Source organism: Zootoca vivipara, chromosome 1 (assembly GCF_965207765.1).
Source record: "Zootoca vivipara chromosome 1, rZooViv2.hap1.1, whole genome shotgun sequence".
NCBI classification, from domain to species: Eukaryota; Metazoa; Chordata; class Lepidosauria; order Squamata; family Lacertidae; genus Zootoca; species Zootoca vivipara.
In genome coordinates, this window is record NC_142582.1 from 4144412 (window position 1) to 4163709 (window position 19298).

The window sequence follows — 19298 nt, forward strand, 5'->3', positions numbered from 1 at the left end:
AAAGGCTGGATAATCTGCACTGTTAAGTGCTGCCTTCCTCCCAGGGGATTTGCATTTGGGAGATTCCTTTCCTGGGCACTCTAACCTCCTTATCTTGAACTAACACTGCAGGCTGCACATCACTGTCTTGTCTGCACCAGAAACTTTATCAGCGTTGCTACCAGGAACAGCATTTTTATGGATGAAGAAGACCTGTGTTTACAGTTAAGAGTCGCGCGCTTTGAGCTGCGCTTCCAGCCAGCTCCCGGGCTTCGCGCGCTGCCTGCTAAGCTCCTGCTGGCTGCCGGGGCTTATCAGATCGCGCGCTTTGAGCTGCGCTTCCAGCCAGCTCCCGGGCTTCGCGCGCTGCCCGCTAAGGCTCCTGCTGGCTGCCGGGGCTTATCAGATCGCGCGCTTTGAGCTGCGCTTCCAGCCAGCTCCCGGGCTTCGCGCGCTGCCCGCTAAGGCTCCTGCTGGCTGCTGGGGCTTACCGATCGCGCGCTTTGAGCTGCGCCTCCAGCCAGCTCCCGGGCTGCTTAGCAGGGTCCCGATCCTTTCTTCTTTGCCCGCCGCGGCTCCTGCTGAGCCTTCGCTGAGGCTCTACCGTAGCCGGGCTTCGCGCTGAGGCTCCTGCTGCAGCTCTTGCTGTGCGTGCTGCAGCTCTTGCTGGCTCCCACTCGGACGGAGCTCCACGTGGCAGCGGCATCCGGTTCCGAGGAGGCATCTTCCTTTTCTTACGGTACCATATTTTGCACAGACCTGCTCCCACCACAACCCGGTACTGGTACGTCTTATTTTCGGGGTATGCCTTATATTTCGCCAGGTCATGAAAATACTGCCATGCCTTATTTTTTAGGGATGCCTTAAAATATGAGAAACACGGTAACTGGGATCCTGAAGTCCTTGGGCAAGACCTTGAAGTGCTTGCCAGTATACTAATAAGAGTTCACTGGTTCCAGGCCCGTCTTCCCCGGGCACGCCTGACATTGTCCAAACAATAAAGTCTCTAGCTGGAACTTCAGTGCTGCAGCAGGAATCCCTGAACTTCTCTGCTGCAGGCCTTGATTCCCCTTTTGCAGCTTTCCACCAGCCTGTTTCTCCTTGGCCTGTTCTTTCTGCAAGCCTGTTCCAGCCTAGGCCTACCATCTGTATGTATCTCTCTCTCTCTCCCCTCCCCCCCCCCCGAAAAAAAGGAAGACCAGCCTCTCCAAAGCCAGAGCTGCTGAGAGATATAGCCCCTATAAACAGTTAACTTATTAAATCTTACAATGATTTCATAGTTATCTGTGTAGTGCTACTAGTATAACCAAATCAGTAATTTTTGATGTAACTGTAGAAACTACTCTGAACAATTATTATTCCAAAAGTAAAACCTTCATCTGGTTCTAAATATTAAGATTATACCAACAATAATGAGTCTTTCTGTAAAAAAAAAATTTTAAATCAAGTCATACTGACTAGTGATTTAAATCAATTTGATTTAAATCAAATCCACCCTGCTTAGCAATAAGTTTGATTCTATCACTTGTGGCTTTTATCATGATAATGGCTTCCTATCATACAGCAGGGTTTAATTTAATTAGGATGTTCAGTTTATCAGTTACAATTGTGAATGGTTACTGTGTTTGTTTCACCTTAACATAATGTCACATTTCATTTTCATCTGATCTGTCTACTTTTTTCCTCCATACTTGTGTAATCTGAAAATATCATTATACCTTTTCTGAGGAGATCATTCCATCTGTCTGGTGAAGTAGACTTCCATCCACAAAAGATCATGCCAGAATGTTGATGTTAGTATTTAAGGTGCCACATAACTTTTTTGTTTGTAAGTGGGAGGGTGTCAAGCCCAAGATTATAATTTCAAAAGGGAAAAGAGCCCCTAACTATCCAGGGGCTATGTCTTTCTTGCTTTCCATTTTTAACTCTTGATCTTGTGAACAAATTGGGGGCAGAAGTGAGGTATGGGACTTTAGGAGGTAGCTGCACACCAAGCTTTTAAGGCCATTGTTGAAACGCATTTCCCTATACGTTCCTTGTGAGCTGTGATTATCAGTAGCAATTTTCATTTGACTCTGTTCTCCTCCTCTTTTCTATGTGCTCAAGTCTCCCCCCCCTCCCTAAATGCATGGGAGAAGGTAAACAGCCCTCCTAAATTATTGTCATTATCGGCTTTGTCATCCCCGAGAGGAGCGAGGCTTTTCGTTCCACTGTCGTTGACAGCATCCTTTCCAAGTGAACCTTATTACCTGCATTTACTCTAAAGTGTATAATTACTGTAATTAAGGTGGGTAATTAGGAAAAACTTGTTCAATTGAGGGACATAGTATGTGGCATACTGGAGATAAAGAACTCTGATTTACAGTAATGCTTTTTTTCCAAAAATGAACTTCCCAGCTACTTTAGCAGACTTTTTTTTCTTGGTTCAGTGTATTTTAAAGCACTGCAGTTGTCTGCTGTAATCTTTCCTGACCACTGCCTATAGATAATTCTACCATATTCTTCATAACATAGTTTTACTTTCACTGAAGAGCTAAAAGGAAAGCTATTTTCTTTTTAAAGCATGCAGGTGCTAGCCATGTCCTTTTAAGCACAGGTGTACAGGGCAACAAATTGGACATTGCGGAGGTGTGTGTGACCTCTGCTGTTATGCAGAGGTGATGATTTTGACCCCCCATTTCTGTAACGGATTGCATGGTGTTGCATGTGTATGATAAGAGTTTTCATAATGGCTCAAAACAAGTGTTTGAATAAGCTGGAGAATCCTCATACTTTTTATTCCCCTAGAGCTGAATGCTTAACATACGAACTAATCATTCTGTCATGAAGGTGCTAATGTTGTGCAGATGGTATCAAAGCACTTCTCTTTGGTTTTTAATAAGGGACTAGTTTGTCAAAGAGATTTCTCAACTTCTGTTCTGAAAACTCATAATAGAGAATAATTTCAGCAGCACGCAATGTGCATCATTATATTCTTTTGATACAGATTAATGATAGTTAAACTAGATTTTCTAATTGCTGCTTTTTCCTCTATAGCTTGTTAGTGTTAGCATAAATCCTCTGCATGGCACAGATGCTGCATGTGGATGAATGTTTACTTTATGTGATTGCTGTAACTTTCCCACACAGGAGCTCAAGCTGTAACCTGATCTCCTGTCATGTGATGTTCTTTGTTCTGTTTCTACTTTCACTTTCTTCTGAACTGGAGAGTGATGGCTGAACACACACTCTCTGAATAAACGTAGATTAGCACCTACGATTGTTTGCTGTCTTCTTTACCGAAGCCAGTGGCAGTAGTAAGAATATTGGTGATTTACACCCCAATATTCTAACAGTGGTAGCAGAGGATGTGAGGGACAGGGGATATCGCGAAGTCCCTCCCCTCCTGAGTTCAAGCCCATCACCGACCACAGGGGGAAGCAGAGGGAGCTCCGATTCCAGTGGGGAAGCAGGAAGTCGGGTCCGAGGCTCAGGCAAGGTAGCGGAGCCAGGGTCCCAGGTGGGACAGGAAGGGGGAAATAAGGGGGGGAGACCCATCCCCCCAACTCCAGAATTACGCCGGAAGAGGAGGGGAAAGAGGATGGGGCTTCCAAGACTTTTGTGCTGGGGAAAGACGCGCCAAAAGTCACTTGGAGGTTCTGAAACCGACTGACCACATCACTCCGTGTAAATAGCATGACTTCAGCACTGTAAATACGCAGCACCAATAAAAGAATAAAAATGCAGAGCTGCGTAGCGTCGTTACTCTGAAGTAGTCCACTCCGGCCACTGTGACAGCAACCTCCAAGTCTTTTTTGGGCTACTTTGGAGTTGCCGGGATGAGCGTGTCAGAGGCGGAGAGATGGCGGCAGATCGCGGAGCAAGCCCAGCAAGAACTGCAGCAGCTGTCGCTGCAGGCGCAGGGGGAATTGAAGGCAGCTAAAGAAGAGACTAAGAAGGTCCAGGACGACCGGCTACAACTGGCGGAACAGGTGAGAGCACTACAGGAAAGAGAGCAGGAATTAAGGGCGGTGGCGGTAGACCTCCAAAACAAGCTGGATGCAGAGAAAAACAAGGCGGGAGGGGCACCCCAAGTCCAAGTGCTGCCAGGAAGGAGAGCCGGGACCCTAGTGAGCAAGTTCAATGGAGACCCGAAGGAATATCAGGGCTTTGAGACTGAGATGGTGTATGCTCTTGAGCTACACCACGCTGAGTTCCCTGATGATGAGCACAGAGTAGCGTTTATTGTGGAGCACCTTACCGGGGCAGCCAGGGAATGGCTAAGACCGTTGATCGCAACAAAGAATCCTTGCATGAAGGATGTCAAACTATTTCTAGAAGGTTTGAGAACGATGTATTCGTCCGATAGTCATATGGACCAGACTAAGGAGGAACTTCATAATTTACGCCAAGGAAATATGACAGTTCGCGCGTACTGGGCGAAATTCACCATGCTGGTGCACAGATTGGGGTGGGAATTAGGGTCACCCCCAATGCAAGCGGCGTTCTACTTGGGGTTGCATGAGGACGTGAAGGATGAGCTCTCGAGAGGTCCAAAGCCCAGTGATATGGATCAGCTGAGCAAAGCGGCTCTGGCGGTGGGGGTGAGACAGGAATCCCGGTGGAGCGACAAACAAGCAACGCGCGCAAAGCGGGCTTGGTTCCCACGGTCGCAGGAGAAACCACTCCCCCAACAACCCTTTCAAGCCACGCCTGGGGCCAGCCAGGACCAGGAACCCATGCAGATTGATAGCGCGCGCGCGCGGGCTTTTCAAACCCCAGCGGCGCCAAGACGCAAGGAGGGAAAGGGCGGGAATTGCTTTCTCTGCAACTCCCCCCAGCATCTCGTCAGAGACTGCCCACATCGCAGGGAGTGGCAAGGAAGGGCGGGAACGGTGGTGCCCTCCCCCACTGACGCAGCACCACAGCAGGGAAACGGGAAAGCCTGGCTGCAGGAGACAAGGGGCAGCAGCCAGGCACAGTCAGCAGACAACAGCCCCAGCCCACCCACCCGCACAGAGAGGAGCAGAGCCAGCCCACCCCTCCCAGAGCAGGAGTGGTTCTAGAAGTCACGCTAACGCTCCCAAATGGCTATCCCCTGACAGTCCTTGCCTTAATTGACAGTGGTGCCTCAGCGAACTTCTTCTCGAGAAACTTTGCAGAAGAGCACCAGATCCAGCTTCTGCAGCTGGATTTTCCCCTTCACGTGGCAACCATTGACGGCAGAGAGCTGCTGGGGGGGGCCATCACTCATCAAACCCCCCCCCATGAGAATGACGGTGGGAAGGCACTCAGAGACACTGGCATTCAACGTCACCACCATCTCAGACCCCCCCATCGTCTTGGGCATGAGCTGGCTGGCGCGCCACGACCCCTCCATCAGTTGGCACCAGAGATGCATCACTTTTGGATCGGACTTTTGCCTGGAACATTGCATGCAGCACCAACCAGGGGAGGGGCCTCCGATAGCCACGGTGGCCACCATGCACGTCAAAGGGGGTGAGGCGATACCCAAGCCGTACTGGGACCTGCAGGAGGTCTTCAGCGAAGCGGAGTCCGACCACCTACCCCCACACAGGCCTTTTGACTGCCAGATCAACCTGGTGCCAGGGGCAACTATACCCCCAGCCAAGCTGTACGCCATGTCAGACCAGGAACTGGAGGATCTGCGCGCTTTCATCGACAAGAACCTCAAGCGGGGGTTCATCAGAGAAAGCAAGGCAGCAGGGGGCAGCCCGGTCTTCTGGGTGGACAAGAAAGACACGCAACAGCGCCGCCTGGTGGTGGATTTTAGACGGCTGAATTCGGTGACAGAGCCAGTGGCTTTCCCCATGCCCAGAGTGGATGATCTCCTGACAGCGGCACGCAGGGGCAAGATTTTCACCAAGCTAGACCTGAGGGGGGCGTACAACTTGATCAGGATCCGGGAAGGCGATGAATGGAAGACCACGATGTTCACGCCTCTGGGCTCTTTTGAATATCTGGTGATGCCCTTCGGGTTGCAAGGGGGCTCAGCCTGCTTCCAGGCCTTCATGCACCACGTCCTGGGGTCCCTCCTCTTCAAGAACTGCCTGGTCTTTCTGGATGACATCCTTATCTATTCCAATGACCCAGTGCAGCATGTGAAAGATGTCAGGGAAGTGTTGCAGCGCCTGAAGGAGAACCACCTGTATGTGAAGCTGGAGAAGTGCAAGTTTCACACCAAGGAGGTGGACTTCCTGGGCTACAAGCTGTCAGACAAGGGGCTGGCGATGGACAAGGACAAGGTGCAGGCCATCCTGGACTGGCACAGCCCCAGGACGCGCAAAGATGCCCAACGCCTACTAGGCTTCGCCAACTTCTACAGGAAGTTCATCAAGAACTTCTCTCGCGTTACGGCTCCCATCACTGACTGCCTGAGAGGCAAGCAGAAGTTCAGGTGGACACCAGAGGCGCAAGCAGCGTTCGAAAGCCTCAAGAGGGTGTTCGCCTCGGACCAGAACCTGTTCCACGTGGTCCAGGACGCGCCCCTACGCATTGAGACAGATGCTTCTGAGAAAGCTGTGGGCGCCATTTTGTTGCAACTGGACGCCAACAGGGAGTGGAGACCCTGTGCCTTCTTCTCCAGGAAGTTGACACAGCCCGAGCGCAACTACACGGTGTTTGACAAAGAACTTCTTGCGATCCACGCTGCGTTCAAACATTGGAGACACTTCCTGGTGGGCGCCAAGCACCCCATCCAGGTGTGCACAGACCACAAGAACCTGGAGTTCTGGAGAACGGCCAGGGTGCTCAACCAGCGGCAGATACGGTGGGCAGAGTTCTTCTCGAACTTCAACTTCTCCATACACTACATCCCGGGGGAGCAGAATGTCAGGGCGGATGCCCTCTCCCGCAAGCCAGAGTACATGGAGGAGGAGGCGCCACCAGCACCAAGGCACATTTTCCCCCCGTCAGCATGGTCCTGCGGAGCAGCAGTGGTGAGCGAGGCAGAACTCACAGCACTGACGGCAGCGGATGAATTTGCCAACCGCATCTTCAGAGAACTGAGAGGGGGGAGGGAGCAGGCAAAGGACTTTGCAGAACGCAGGGGGCTGCTTTTCTACAAGGGTGCACTGTACCTGCCCACCACCCAGCTTAGACGTACGGTCCTCAAGCAGATGCACGACAACCCAACGGCGGGTCATTTTGGAAGGGACAAAACCGCTCACCTAGTCATGAGACACTTCTGGTGGCCAGGGGTGAGGGAAGATGTTCGAGACTATGTACGGGGCTGTGACACCTGCCAGCGGGCAAAGGTGGTCAGAGCAGTGCCAGCAGGATTGCTGGAGCCCTTAGCCACACCACACAGGCCGTGGGAAGTGGTGTCCATGGACTTCATCACAGATCTGCCTTCTTCCAGGGGCAAGACCGCAGTGTTGGTGGTGGTGGACCTCATGTCCAAAATGTGCCACTTTATACCGTGTGCCAGGGCGGTCTCTGCAGAAGAGACAGCCAAACTGTTTGTTGATCACGTATTCAGACTGCATGGATTACCTTTAAGGGTTATTTCGGATCGTGGCCGCCAATTTGTTTCCAGGTTCTGGCGGCGGCTCATGAACCTCCTGCAGGTGGAGGTCAGCTTGTCGACGGCTAGACACCCGCAGACCAATGGACAGGCGGAAAGGGTCAACGCCATTCTGCAGCAGTACCTGAGATGCTACGTCAGCCAGCGGCAAACGGACTGGGTGGATCGCCTGCCACTGGCAGAATTTGCCTACAACAATGCAGTGCACGTCTCCACAGGGGTGTCGCCCTTTAAGGCCAATTACGGGCGCGACCTCAGATCTTTCCCAGAGAGGGAGGGGGAGGAGGAGGAGGAGGGCCCACAGGCTGAGGATTGGGCAGAGGAACTGGAGACGGTGCACCAGCAGCTCAGAGAACACTTGGAGAGGGCCAAGGAAGCGTACAAAAAGGGGGCGGATCGCCACAGGCGACTAGGGGAGGTCATCAGGGTGGGGGACAAGGTTTGGTTGTCCTCGGAGGGCCTTCCCACCAGAGGGAGGTGCAAAAAGCTGGCACCCAGACGGCTGGGCCCCTTCACGGTCACGCAACAGGTCAACCCGGTGGCATACAGGCTGGCACTGCCAGAGGATATGAGGGTGCATCCAGTGTTTCATAGATCGCTGCTGTCGCCGTACAGGGAAAGCAGCAGGCTCCGAGACAGCGAACAAACCCCCGAGGGAGGGGGGGAGAGGGGAGGCAGGGAGCAACTCAATGAGGCCACGGCCATCCTTGATTCACGGAGAGGGGTGGGGGGCCTGGAGTACCTCATGGCATGGGAGGATGCTCCACCGTCCCAGAATGAATGGGTCCCAGCCACTCAGATACAGGAGGAATTCTTGGTGGAAGAATTTCACGCCCTCTATCCCCACAGACCCAAGCCCTGGCACATGGAAAGGGAGGGGGAGGAGGAGGAGGCACGGGAGAGCAGCTCACCATGGCGCTGGGAAGCAGAGTTTGAGGACTCGGGAGACGAGATATGGGTGTCACCGAGATCCACACAGTCAGAGGCAGAAGCAGATTGGCAGCACATTTTTACCCCCACCAGCTCGGACGCCACGGAATTTTTGGGATTCCAGTCCTCCCAGGCGGAAGGGGGAGCCTCGCAGGACTGGGGGGAGGTGTTCACACCAACGGGCTCGGAAAGCACTGAGTTCTTAGGCTTCCAGTCGTCACCGACACCTGGGGGGGACCTGGGGAGGGGAGAAGGGGAGCTTGGAAGGGGGGTGGATGTGAGGGACAGGGGATATCGCGAAGTCCCTCCCCTCCTGAGTTCAAGCCCATCACCGACCACAGGGGGAAGCAGAGGGAGCTCCGATTCCAGTGGGGAAGCAGGAAGTCGGGTCCGAGGCTCAGGCAAGGTAGCGGAGCCAGGGTCCCAGGTGGGACAGGAAGGGGGAAGTAAGGGGGGGAGACCCATCCCCCCAACTCCAGAATTACGCCGGAAGAGGAGGGGAAAGAGGATGGGGCTTCCAAGACTTTTGTGCTGGGGAAAGACGCGCCAAAAGTCACTTGGAGGTTCTGAAACCGACTGACCACATCACTCCGTGTAAATAGCATGACTTCAGCACTGTAAATACGCAGCACCAATAAAAGAATAAAAATGCAGAGCTGCGTAGCGTCGTTACTCTGAAGTAGTCCACTCCGGCCACTGTGACAGGATGCATTACAGGAAACCTGTGGATAAGCAACAGTATAGCTATAAATCTTTTTTGATCTCAAATTTTATCTCCTCTGAAGTATCCTTAAGGATTGTATCAACTGAGAGCACAAGGAACCTTGGTTCATCTTGTAGAAAATAATCCTGCTTCAGTTTGGGTAGAAATTATTCTTGTACCATTGTATGCAACTGAATATTAAATACAGTGGTACCTCGGAAGTTGAGTGGAATCTGTTCCAGAAGTCAGTTCGACATCCAAAACATTTGGAAACCAAGGCACGTCTTCCGATGCTCCTGCAGCCAATTAGAAGCCGCGTAAGCCGCGTTGGACATTCAGGTTACAAAGAATGTTTGCAAACCAGAACACTCACTTCCGAGTTTGCAGCGTTCGGTTGCCAAAACATTCGACTCGCAAGACGTTTGGGATCCAAGGTATGACTGCAGCATAGCAATATCATGTAGTTGTGTTTTCTTTGTAAAACAATCCTGTACTATATTAAGATTGGTATGTTTGTGCCCAGTTCTTCAAGTCTCTTGACTTGAGTCTTGACTAAATGCAGTGGATTTAGTCATGTGTTTAAAGGTAAAGGTAAAGGGACCCCTGACCATTAGGTCCAGTCGTGACCGACTCTGGGGTTGCGCGCTCATCTCACATTATTGGCCGAGGGAGCCGGCGTATAGCTTCCAGGTCATGTGGCCAGCATGACAAAGCCGCTTCTGGCGAACCAGAGCAGCACATGGAAACGCCGTTTACTTTCCCGCTGTAGCGGTTCCTATTTATCTACTTGCATTTTGACATGCTTTCGAACTGCTAGGTTGGCAGGAGCTGGGACCAAGCAACGGGAGCTCACCCCGTCACAGGGATTCGAACCGCCGACTTTCTGATCAGCAAGCCCTAGGCTCAGTGGTTTAACCACAGCGCCACCTGGGTCCCCAGTCATGTGTTTAGAATCCATTAAATGCACACACAGTTGGACTGCATATTGAAGGGCCCAATTGCTTGCTTTCAAGTTGATAGGCACCCCCATTCTATGTGGGGGTGAGGCTCAAACTAAACATAATGATTTCAAACTCTATCTCTGTTCCTCACGTCTAAAGCACAGAGTGGAGATTAAATCTTAAAATAGTGAAGGGGTGCATAGGCATTCAGAGCCCTCTTTCCTGGTTTCTTGTTTTCCCATCGGACATTTTCTCCCAGCTAGGCTGATTGGAGGCGGGGTGGAGGTGGGGGTGGAAGAGGCGGAATGGGCTTCAGAGGGTAGTCTTCAGCGAGGTAAGAAGACAGGAAAAGATTCATTCTCCCCCACACACACTTTTGTTTGTTGCAGTAGATCTTAACCTTACCGTAGTAGAACCTTTGAAGAACATTAGGATTGTTTTGCTTGATTAGATCATCTAATTGAAGTATTCTTTTAAAGAATGGCATACTGCATTCCTTTCCACCAGTGAGCATTTTAGAAGGCTGAAAAAGTACACCAGTAACCCAAATTATCAGAAATTTTGAATCCATAGGGGAGGGGGGGAATCATTTTTTTCTTGGGGTTGGGAGGTTATCCAGTCAAAAGTGACTGCTAACAATAATAAAAATTAAGTGGACGGTAGACATGTATGTGTGTCTGTAGGTGGCTTTAATAAGAGTGTATACGTAAGAGATTTTTGGAGAGAGTGTTCCATTCCTTGAACCTTGTGTAATTACTTTTATTTTATTCCTTTTTAGTGTTCTGCTCTTCTGTCCATTTGAAATATCTGAATTCATTCATTGCAGCAGACTATGGCTTATGCTAACCATAGTTTAGACCTTGTAGCTTGCACTTTCAAGTTCACTGTGGGCACACCATGGCTTAGAATTGCTTTTGTGCTTTTGTGTTTTTGCTTTGCTTCCCCCCCCCAGGCACTTTTATAACTAACTTTCTGTTTTATTAAAATGTTCAGAGTACTTTATTACAATATTATATATGCAAAAGAAATTCTCAGCCTCATAAACTTCCTCTTGCTATTGTTCAGCAGCCTCTGGGGGCAGGATAGTGGCTTTAAGTATTGTATAGTGCAGCTTGTAAATTCAGTTTTGCAACTGGCTGCAGCCTAGGGATTGCCAATTTGGCTATTGCACCAAACCATAGTCACAGTGCTATCCAATGAATACCCATTGTATTCACTGGGGCTTGGTCTCAGGAGAGTATTATAAGACTTCATCCTTGTGCTTCTTTAGCTAAAGCTTGGCATAGTGTCAGAACTGAGCCAGTGCATCTGTAACAAAATGTATAAACCTATTGTAAAATAAACAAATATGCAGTTAAAATCTTGATGCTTCCCACATTCTTTGACTGGTATCCAAGTTCTCTGCTTGCTTCCTTGATTTGTGGAATTGTTGAAAGCCTTGCTTATAATCACATACAGAGCTGAGCTGGTACGTCTCCAGTAGCAGTTTTTCCTTCCTTCCCTGAGCTATTTTATTTCTCTCCTGCTTCATGAATGTGAATATATCAAGGTAAATATTTTGCAATTAATCTTGTTGAAGTGTAAACAGAGAAGAAGATAGGAGTAAATATCATCTGCAGAGTGTATTCTTCCCCAATCTGTTGGCAATCAAAGCGTGTAGATGCTATTGTTCAACTAAAATTAGATCTAAGATTTTATTTGGATGGAAAGCTTCCTGGTGAAGAAAAAGAATGTGCTTCTTTTTATTCTGTCCTGTGGCTTCAGGCTAGCTGTGTAGGATTTGTGCTTTAATGGACAAGCCTTGGTATACCACTGAGGTACTTAGATTTCTTTATTAATTGGCCATCATCACCTGAGGTTATTTTTCTTCTTCTTGGAGTAGGCAGTGACTGATGGGTGCAACATCCTCTCAGCCAATGCAGTAATTGGAGAAGAATGAGATTTGCATTCAGTCCATCATATTAAAGAAATTCCCGTAAGAGCTCAGGAAAGTTGTAGTTGTAATGCCATGTGCTCTGTTAATTTTCTCTGCAAATTTTCATTTGTATTTTGGTAACATGGGTTTTTATCACTCCCTTTGCAGGAGTAGTTATGCAGTCTATGCCTCTGGTTTCATGAGAGGGTTAAAAACCCATTATGTTCTAAAAAAAGAAAAATACAACTGGAATTTTAATGCAGTGAGGTAGAAGTAATGTTAACTGTATTTAGTCTCAAAGGGCTATCATTTTTAAGTATTGCACATTTTGATTTGCACGTCCCTGTTCCCAGAATGTTAAGCAGCTAAAATTTGCCTTAGAAGAAAGGATATGTCTTGATCCTTTAAAAATACTCTATATCAGGATTCATTTATATGTAGTGCATGATTTCTTAAAATTATGATGTAGGGGGATGGGACAAGTTCCTTATAGTGGCGCATTTAGTTGCAAGCTTCGCATGGATGCAAATTTTCTGCATTTTGTGTCCATCTTGAGTCAGCTTATGGATACTCTTGGAATAAGAGTGACAGTGGGTCAGTTCAGAGGCATAATGTGAAAACATTGCTTTTCACTTCAGGCACAAACTGTTGGCTTGTGTGTTGAATATTTGAAACTGCTTTATACAGAGTTAGACTATTGGTCCATATAGCTCAGACTTGTCCGTACTGATTGAGAGCATCTCTCCATAGGTCTTTCCTTCCTCTCCCTGGTATTGCCAAAAATTGGACCTGAAACCTTCTGTATGCACAGCATACAGTGCCACTGAGCTAAGGCTCCTTCTCTTGGTTTGGAGGGCGATCACTCACCAGAGTTTGATGGTTCAAATGTAATGCAAAACTGTGGTTTGTTGTGAACCAGGGAGCAAGCAATTAAGCAGAGTATGCAATTAGGGTGGGATGGGAGTGTGTGACTGAACTATGTATGGTTTTAGTGTTGCATTTGAATTGGCCATGTTTGCATGGGTGAATTGTGCCAACTTTTTGCACAAGGTCCACAAAGGAATCTTAGGGTAATTGTGATTGGTTTGGTGTCTGAATTGTCTGAAATCACTGTTGCAACTCGCTAGCCTACCAGAATAACAAATCATGGTTTTAAAAAATGATGAAATTTATTGCAAATGGAAAACCAGTAAACTATAGATAGAAAGTATGGAAGAGAATTTCAGAATTATTAAAGCTTTTCATCTGCAGTCTGAAGTGGGACAGTCCAATCACTAGTTTGTCACCTCATTGAAAACTAGACCTTAGTGTTCCAGATAACTTTGAGTTTAAACAGGCCACACACAGTGTTATAACAGTTTAACTTTCTTTTCTGTTTTTTAACTTATTCCAACTTCCTTAGGTTCAGGAGAGAACCTGTCTGACCCTGGAGATGTGGTTTGTGAGACAGGAAGTAAGAAGCAGAAACTAAAAGAGGACTTCAATCCTTGTAGGAAGAGCAAGAAATTGACTATGCAAAAGAGACCAGAGAAGACAGAACAGGCCATGAAGGGCCAGGATGACCAGCCTCATGCCCCAGCTTCCACCCATGATTTTAGTCTTTCCCCCACTCAAGAGCCTTTTAAAAAGCAAAAGAACCCCAATCTGAAACAGCTGAGGAAAAAGACTTTAACAGACATCAACAGCCAGCGGAGATCGCTCAAAGGAAGACAGAAAAAGACCAGTGGACATGATGAAGAGAGCACAAGCGAAGCAAAGGTGGTGTTTTGCAGTCAGTCATTGGATATCCCCAGTCCAGACCCCAAAAGCACATCGGAGCACAAGTCTCTAATGGGAGCAGAGCTTGCACAGGGTGAGAGTGAAGTCAGTATGGATGCCATTGCATCTGTGAAACTTGTAGAGAAGAGCAGCAGGGATAACTTGTCTTGTTCATGTGGTGGTATGCAGGAAAACTTGAGTTCTGAAGAGTGCCTCCTCTCCAGAGGGAAATTGACTCCACTAAAATGTAGAAGGCAAAGCAGCAGATTGCCTACTCCTTTACATAAACACCCCAGCAGGAAAGAGCATAGCACCCCTGGACGTTTAGGACTGCTGAAGGTGTCCCCAAGGCCATCACCCAAAGATTCCCTTGGGGATTCTTCGCCCACCATTGACTGTATAAGGTGTTATCCATCTACACCATCTGCTAGCTCTTCACCAACAATGAGAAGCTCTGAAGATGCATGTAACCAAAAAACTGCCGAAGCAGCACATCTGACCAATACTGCTTATCAAAAAGAGGCACAGCTAACTGAGTCTTTCTCCAGGAAAGCTCCCAATAGCCTGCCAGCCAAGAGAAATCATAAAGGGGAAACTTTGCTCCACATCGCTTCCGTTGAGGTAACATAAGCTTTTTGATTTACACACTGTAAGAGCACTGTAAATACTTTGTTTCCATTTTATATAGGAATTTGCAAAATTTATTTAGCCAACTTTATTAGCTATATTTCTGTTTGGACTGCAGGCTTCTGAGTTGCACCATTCTGGAGGATTAGCAAAATTTCTGTTGTCATTTGTACGCTGTGTATTCATGTGAAGCTTATGGTATACTGCATGGTTTGTGGTTGGAGGGGGTGGGAATGCACACCAGTGGAAGACACAAAAGATTAAGGGACTGAAAGTTTCAGCAAACCAGGCATGCTCCAGTTTAATAATTAAATCTAGAAATAACTGAAATCCCAAAGGAATGAATTTTAGAGAAGAGTGAACCAGAGGAAAACCAAGGAATGGCTTGCATGGTGTTTAATAACCCCCAATCCCAGTCCTTGTTTTTCTAAACAGGGTATCTCAACTTGTGCAGGTTGTGGGGCTGCAAACACTGTCCCTGCCACAATGTCCCCACAAGGGCTGACCCTGCCTGTTCCACCTTTAATTGTTCCATGTTGTGTGGGAAGGCCTGAAGAAGGGTTCTTAAATCTACTTGTGTGAGCAGTGCAGGGTTTCTGATGGCAGGGAGGCTTATGAGCACTTCCTTCAGACCTTCCTGCTCAACTCTGAAAGGTCAGGTGGTTCAGATGCGCATAGGCCTTACTCAGGTGGGATAAGCTGTTCAGGAATGATGCTAAAACTGTCAACTGCTCAGACTTGTAGGGTGGGGAAACCTTTGTGCCCATCTGTGATCATACCCAGGAACGTTGACTGGGTATTTAAACCCAGTTAGCATTTTCTTAAAAAATGGATGTGCATATGTGTTTTCCTTCACAGAATTCCATATTTGGTATTTGTAGATTTTGGATGGTTTGTCAGTGTAGCTTCATGTGAATGACATATGGGAGAAATGAATAGCTGTAGCTCTAGAAGCGGGAATAGATTGCTGTGATGAATGCACATGCTACTTTCCTCTAACCGAAGCCCCATCTGTCTAAATGAATTTGGTGTGATTGCTTCACAATAAATATACATGTGGGTTTTATCATAAAAACTATTTGTCTTCCTTTTCCCTCATGGAGTCAGTATAGCATTTTTTACCATGTGTTTATGAAAGCAAACTTTTCACTTTAAATGGAATTGGAAGCTGCATGTTATTGCATACAAATTCCCTATCTGAAATCACTTATATTTAATTAGTCATTGGGGGATGAAATTGTATCGATGAGAGTGCTTCTGCTTGGAGGGAATTGCTATTCCTTCACTTCCTTGAAATCAGCATTTTCTTCATTAAAATGCTGTGTGCCCAGTATCCCAGGGCTCTTTCCACAGGGATATTTGTGAAGGAGATGTTGAGCTAGGTTGTTCTGAAAACTCACTTAGCTTAGCAGTTTTCTCCTAATGAGAGTCCCTTTCCTTTTCAGATTCACAATAAGTTTGTATATATATTAAGGAAGCAAGTAGTTCTGGTAAGGAGTGAGATAAAGCAGTTAGGTTATTATTCCAGTATTCAGGTTTTTTGGGGTGGGGGTGAGAATTCACATGAAACTAGGTGGCAAATTAGTTTTATTAAATCTAACAAAACTGGGTTGAGCTTCTCTGCCCTTGAATGCATCTCTTCATATTTCTAAGTTCTTCGTTTATAAAAGTAGATGGTGATGATGATGATGATTAAAATTTGTCTTCTGCCCTATACCCGCAGGTCTCAGGGTGGTTACAACATAAAATCACAATATAAAAATGCAAAATACTTAATATAAACAAAAGCAACCCATTTAACCCCCCCCCCATATTTTAAAAGGGCATTGAATGTCAATCAGCCAAAGGCCTGGTTAAAGGGAAACATTTTTGCCTGGCGCCTAAAGGTGTCAAACAAAGGTCTTTTTGTCCAGGACTGTACAGATGTTAGCTTGAATGTGTGGAAGGAAGGGCAGCATATGCTATCCTACCTCATCACACACAGGTTTAAAGTAACTTCTGAACAGTTCAATGGACTGCTTTGTTCAATTGTGTGTCTGTTGATGTTGAGACTTCCAGTTGGGGTCTTCAGAAACATGACTTCAGATGATTCCTAAATCAAAGTTTGAAGGTTTGGAAATGAATGGCAGGCTTGGGACATTTGAAGTAGGTTTATAACTTAATTTTTGTAGAGCAAGAACTAGTTACAGTGGTACCTCTGGTTGAGGATGGGATCCGTTCCGGAGCTCTGGTCGGATCCCGAGGTTTCCGCAACCAGAGGGACCGCTTCTGCACATGTGCGTGGCGCAGTAGAGCGCCTCTGTGCATGCGTGCGGGGCAAAACACTTCCAGGGGTGCTGCTTTGGCAACCCAAAGTTTACGTTGCCCGAGGTGCTACTGTATAGTTTGCCAATATTGAAGCAACCTGATTAGTGCCACACAGTGAAATCTTGCAGAGGAGGCATGCCTTCCCACTTGACTTAGGATTTGTATCTCTAGCACATGCCTAAATATTGCCCCTCCCACTGTACATAGGTATCATGATTCACACCATCACTAAAGAAAAAAATCATAGCTAAACTGTCTCCTCTGGGCCTGAGTGTTACATATAATCGAGTGCAAGAAATATCAGCCACAGTAACAAATGTACTGTCTTGTACTGGTCTTGACGTTTCCGAGCACAGTTCAAAGTGTTGGTGCTGACCTTTAAAGCCCTAAATGGCCTCAGTCCAGTATACCTGAAGGAGCGTCTCCACCCCCATCGTTCTGCCCGGACACTGAGGTCCAGTACCGAGGGCCTTCTGGCGGTTCCCTCGTTGTGAGAAGCCAAGTTGCAGGGAACCAGGCAGAGGGCCTTCTCAGTGGTGGCGCCTGCCCTGTGGAACGCCCTCCCATCAGATGTCAAAGAGAAAAACAGCTACCAGATTTTTAGAAGACATCTGAAGGCAGCCCTGTTTAGGGAGGCTTTTAATGTTTAATAGATTATTTTATTTCATTTTTCTGTTGGAAGCCGCCCAGAGTGGCTGGGGAATAAATAATAAATTATTATTATTATTATTATTATTATTATTATTATTATTATTATTACTGTGTAAACAATACATGGAATGTCCCAGCCACTCTGGGTGGCTTCCAACACATAACAGTAAAAATACATAATAAAATGTCAAACATTAAAAACTTCCTGATACAGGGCTGCTTTCAGATGTTTACTAAAAGTTGTATAGTTATTTATCTCCTGCAAGAAATGAGGTTACAGGGAACCAGGCACAGGGCCTTCTGGGCAGTGGTGCCTTCCCTGTGGAATGTCCTCCTATCAGATGCATTAATGAGAAACTGTATGTGTTGGAAGTTGCCCAGAGTGGCTGGGGCAACCCAGTCAGATGGGTGGGGTATAAATAAAATTGTTGTTGTTGTTGTTGTTGTGACACAGTTTGGACGGGCACACACCATTTCCCATGTATTCACAGCTGCTAGGGCTGTGAAAATTTGTGTTCCTGGCTTTTTAGACCTGTCTACCCATGTACTATCTGAAACCAGATGTGAAATATCTTGGCATTATTTTCAGCTCTCCAATCCCGTTTTACACACACACACACACACACACACACACACACTGCACATAGAATAAAATTGTGTGATACTTAACCATATGCCTGGTCCTTCTATCGAAGTAAAGGAGTTGGTTGTTGAGGATTAATATTCATGGAAGGAAATCTTAAGTGCCCCTTTGATCAACTAGCAAAAGTATTTTTCTTTCCTAGTAGTTTTCCTATGAAAGTTTTCTGAATTACTTAACCAGTCGTGTTTCTCAATTTATCAGTGTAATGGAAGCAGTATTGTGGTAGGGTGGATGAGAATTACACTTATTTCTTCTGGGACTTCATTAATTATCAGGATAAATCCATATTATTTTCATTAGGTTGTAGGGCTTAATACACCAAACTTAATGAAAGTTAAATGAGTTGTACATTTTGGACTCTTAAAAGAGAGTATTAACAGCATTAGGCATTTAAAATTAAGTATGTTGTGTTGTTCCAGATCAATCTAAAATGGAATTGCGGGAAGGTCTTTCCCATTTTACTACTTTGACACTCATAATAAACATCTTAAAAGCACATTGGCTCTGAAAAAGGATCCTAGAGTTAGATGAGTTTGAAGCTGAAATGCATTAATAAATTGAAACAAATGTAGCCATTTGCCTAGTAAACCAGAATCCATGTTTTTTATTATTATTACCCACCATACTCATTAAAGGTAGAATAAAATTAGTTAAATACAAATAGCAACCTCTCATACTGTGTGGGGTGAAAATAAGATAGTTGGGTAAGCTCTCTGTCACAAGCTTAGTCAATTTTAATTATCCAAATGTTATTCCCATAATTATCTTAATAGTTTTTTCTGACAAGCGGGGTGTTAGTTTTTGATGTATTTCTTTGCCGTATGGCTTTAAGTTAAAGAAAATCTATAACTTTTCTTCATGAATTCTCTTTCATGCAGTTTGAATTTTTGCAAGCATTTTCCTACTTTGCAATGCAATGTGTATGTATATTAATTTAATCACACACACACACACACACACACACACATATATATGAATGAGAGAGACATTTGAGTAAACTTTCCAAAATAGTCAGTAGATGATGCCATGCCCCCTTTTCATTGGACTCCTCGCTTTTCGATATGAAAGCTTGTAAAGTTTATACATCAAATGATCTTTTGTGTGTGAGTGTGTGTGTGTGTGTATTGATAGTTTGTTTTAGGGTATTCAAGGTTATCCCCTGAGCTGAAGGAACACGTTCTGAGCCCCTCCCATCTAAGGTATAGCTCTAAGAGGGGCAATGATGATGGGAAAGTTTGTTCGGAGTGTCAGTCTCTGTTTTGAGTCCTTATATTGTGCTTGGTCACTCCGAGGCTGCTGCAGACACTGTAGGTGCAGTC

The 19298-nt window shown here is 46.4% G+C and overlaps 1 protein-coding gene across 1 annotated transcript in view; it reads left to right on the top strand.

Moving 5' to 3' along the window:
- Positions 1-19298, top strand: part of BARD1 (BRCA1 associated RING domain 1) — a 71288-nt gene that overhangs the window by 22850 nt on the left and 29140 nt on the right. Inside the window, exon 4 of the mRNA XM_035138954.3 lies at positions 13396-14372. Coding sequence (XP_034994845.2) covers positions 13396-14372 — 977 coding nt within the window. The remainder of the gene's footprint in view (positions 1-13395; positions 14373-19298) is intronic.